This window comes from Nanorana parkeri, unplaced genomic scaffold, assembly GCF_000935625.1.
Source record: "Nanorana parkeri isolate BGI_ZX_2015 unplaced genomic scaffold, ASM93562v1 scaffold665, whole genome shotgun sequence".
Classification (NCBI taxonomy): Eukaryota; Metazoa; Chordata; class Amphibia; order Anura; family Dicroglossidae; genus Nanorana; species Nanorana parkeri.
The window spans coordinates 227,196-230,399 of record NW_017306933.1 but is presented as its reverse complement, the minus strand read 5'-3'; the positions used below and the strand labels follow the sequence as shown (position 1 = coordinate 230,399).

The 3,204-nt window shown below is 41.4% G+C and overlaps 1 protein-coding gene across 1 annotated transcript; it reads right to left on the bottom strand.

Moving 5' to 3' along the window:
• Nucleotides 1-1,826: 1,826 nt before the first annotated feature.
• LOC108792633 (pleckstrin homology-like domain family A member 2) lies at nucleotides 1,827-2,328 on the bottom strand. The gene has a single exon (XM_018563449.1). It carries the CDS (start codon nucleotides 2,286-2,288, stop codon nucleotides 1,878-1,880), a length of 411 nt encoding a protein of 136 aa, XP_018418951.1. The 5' UTR covers nucleotides 2,289-2,328; the 3' UTR covers nucleotides 1,827-1,877.
• Nucleotides 2,329-3,204: the final 876 nt, after the last annotated feature.

The following is a 3,204-nucleotide window of genomic DNA, read 5'->3' as shown; positions in this document are numbered from 1 at the left end:
CAGACCTTAACCGCTCTTACTGTAAAGAACCCTCTTCGCCCATTGTGCTGGAATTTTTTCTCCAACAACTTTAGGTGGTGGCCTCTAGTCTTTGTAATGGAGTTAATCTCAAACAGTTTGTTGCCAATGTTGCTGTCACCATTGAACATCTTGTATATGAAAATCATATCCCCCCTTAATCTCCTTGATTAAAGCGTAAACATGTTTAAGGTCAGAAGCCTTGTCTCTTAGCTCTGGTCCCCCATTCCCTTAATACGTTTTGTTGCCCTCCGCTGGACTCTCTCCAGTTCAAGGACATCCCTTCTCAGTACCGGCGACCAAAACTGGACCGCGATTTACTCTCTGCTTAATTAAAAACATGTACATTGTTTTTGTATAATTGTTTTAAAAGGGGTTATGACTATTTATAAAAGGGGGTTATAATGGATAGCTACAACATTTCCAAATTGGCCTTCAGAAAGCATTGCCCGCGCATATTTCCAATTCATCTTTATATGCTGACAGGTGAAATCATCAGAGTGGTTTTTTAAAAATGTTTTACTAATTAATAGTAGCACATGTGTGACTCTTATCTAGATGATAAATGGAAATGCTAAACATCCTTTAAAAACTTGTAAACCAAAAAATAAAAATATTTGTGCATCAAGTTTTCTGCACCTACTATAAGTGGGCATAGTCGCTAGTGATTGTGGAATAAACTGTCATTAACTGTTAATATCAGTATTGGATTAATGAAAGTATCAGTATTGGATTAATGAAAAAGTGCTAAAGGCAGGAGGAACAAATGGTGGGATAATTTGCATTGCTTCAGGAAGGTGGCACTTTCAAAGTGTTAGTGGTCTATGAGGACTACATAAGCGCATTTCAACTTCAAAAACAGTGCAAAGAGCAAAGTGCATTTTTTTTTAAACTCACGCAAGCTGAAAACTGGTCAGGTTCTGTGCATTTACTAAAATTATCCTCTATATTGTGAAAATAAATTAAAATTTAATAATAAGATTGAATCAGTGCACTAGTATCAAGAGTTTGGTACTAGTATCATTTGGTAGGATGGGTCATCAGTGCAGAGGATCCTAGCACAGTATTGAGAAAAGTGGTTACGTTTACATAGAGAAAGGCTCCTACAGGGAGCATTGGTGTGGGGGTTGCAGGTAGAGTTGGTATTAGGGTAAGTGTTAAGCTGGCCAGACACTGGCCATATTTTCTTGTTCACCTCTGTGTACTGAAAGAAAAAAAAAAAACCTCTCAATTCCCCCACTAGGATATTGTATTCTGACAGTGGGAGGTGTGCTGTTGTCAGAATACGGGGACAGTGACTGAAGCTTATTAGCTAAGAATTTTCAGATTGGCTGCTTTAACAAAAGGCAATTGATAATGGGCTTTTGAGAAAGGGGGGGGTGTCCGAGAAGGCCATACACTGCTCAAAATGTAAACAGTGAATGGCCAGCTTTAGGGCCTATTCACACCATTGCACTGCGGCAAAGTGTGACTTGTTACTCCAGTGCGTGTTAATTCATGTAACATGCAATGGTTTGCTGTGGTGCCATTCATTTTCAAATGCACCCCAACACACTTTCCTTTGCAGCACATCACAATGCAGAGTAAGGTACTACTGTGCCTTGTGGTGCACTGCAATGCAAAACATGCAGCAGGTATGATTTTAGGTCTGTTGTAGCATGTTAGGAAGCCTAATCAATGGGTTGTCTTAAAGCAAGCACATTGAGATGTGAGGGGACATTACTACCAATGCTGAAAAAACAACAATGGCCTGCCACTGCCAAACTTAGTGCTGAATGTTAAAGCACTGACATAAAACAACTGTCCTTAGAAACATTTGATTCTTACCATAGAATTCACCTTTTACCAATGGAACAGAGTCATGGACCCCAGCTTCTTAAGCGTTCCCCTGCATCTCTGGCCTGGTGTTCTTTCCGTGCTCGGAGTTCTTGTACAGCTTTCCTGTTTTGGAAGCCCACCAAGGCTAGTGTGATCTCTGCGTTCCACCGGCTGCGTTCCCGGCAGCGGAAGTCTATCTCTTGCCCGTCCATCGTGACTAGGGTAAAGTACACTCGCTCCCCTTTTCTCTCCACGCACTCCAATTTGGCCAAAGAGTCAAAACGCAGTATTTTGGGCTTGCCTCTTTTTCGAGGGTCCGTATACAAATGCAAACCGTCTGCAGTCAACACACACCGCCGTTTCTTCCAAAGCTGAAGGAAGCTATCACTTCGTTTCTCCAAGTCGCCCTCCTTGATGGCTACAGGTGACGCGACAGCAGAACGATTCATCATGAAATGTTTCTGCAAGTAGGTACAATTCTGCTGGCCCCAATGTTTTTTCCAAAGGCTGAGGATTGCCTAAATTGATGGTAAGCTATAAAAAGTCCCAAAAAAAAAAATTTGAAGTCTTCAAGGCCATAAATGTTGATGTTTTTATTCATCAATGTTTAAAATCTGAATGCCAAGTCTTTTTTGGGATGGTCTTCCGAGTAGAAAAAAATCACCCGTAACACTACGATTGTGTTTTTATTTTGCAAAAGTTCTTTAAAAAAAAAATCTGCGCAGGATTCCAGGGACATGACAAGTAAAGTGACAAAGCAGAATTACAGTCAACCTCTAGCTCTTGTGCTGACTGCAGCTTGAACTGAAGAACTGTTTGCACAGACAGGCAGCTCTGTGTGTATGAAGGATGGATCCCGGGTGTCTCTCCTCCTCTCTCCTGCCTCAAGCCTTTGGGTGGGACCGAATACACACAAGGTAAACGCTGCAAGTTCTTCCCAATCACTCTTCACAGCTGCAAGACACAATCTGCCCACTGTAATAGGATGACTGTAGTTATACACTGACTGGGAGATCCAGCTTGCTCCTCCTCTATGGAAGGCAGCTAAACACACTGCAGAAACAAAAAAAATATATTGACAAGCAGCCAGAGCAGAAATAGGTCAGGATTTAATCAATTCTCTATGGCAGTGGAGGATACCACAGAAGATACAATCCTGGTAGCTACCTAATGGCTTTTGTGCATTAGGATAAACGTACATTTAAATGTGTTGCATTGTTCCACCTGGGAGAGTTGATTGAATTCTTATAGAGGGGCTGTCACAGCAACTACTATCTACAGCGTACATGGGATTTGCATTTGTGAAAGTGGAAATTTACTAACGTTCTTTGCACTGTTCATTTAGCATTGTATATCTTCACTTTACGA

Excerpts from the sequence above, each read along its gene's own strand:
- LOC108792633 (XM_018563449.1), bottom strand. The coding sequence starts at position 2,288 with ATGATGAATCGTTCTGCTGTCGCGTCACCTGTAGCCATCAAGGAGGGC.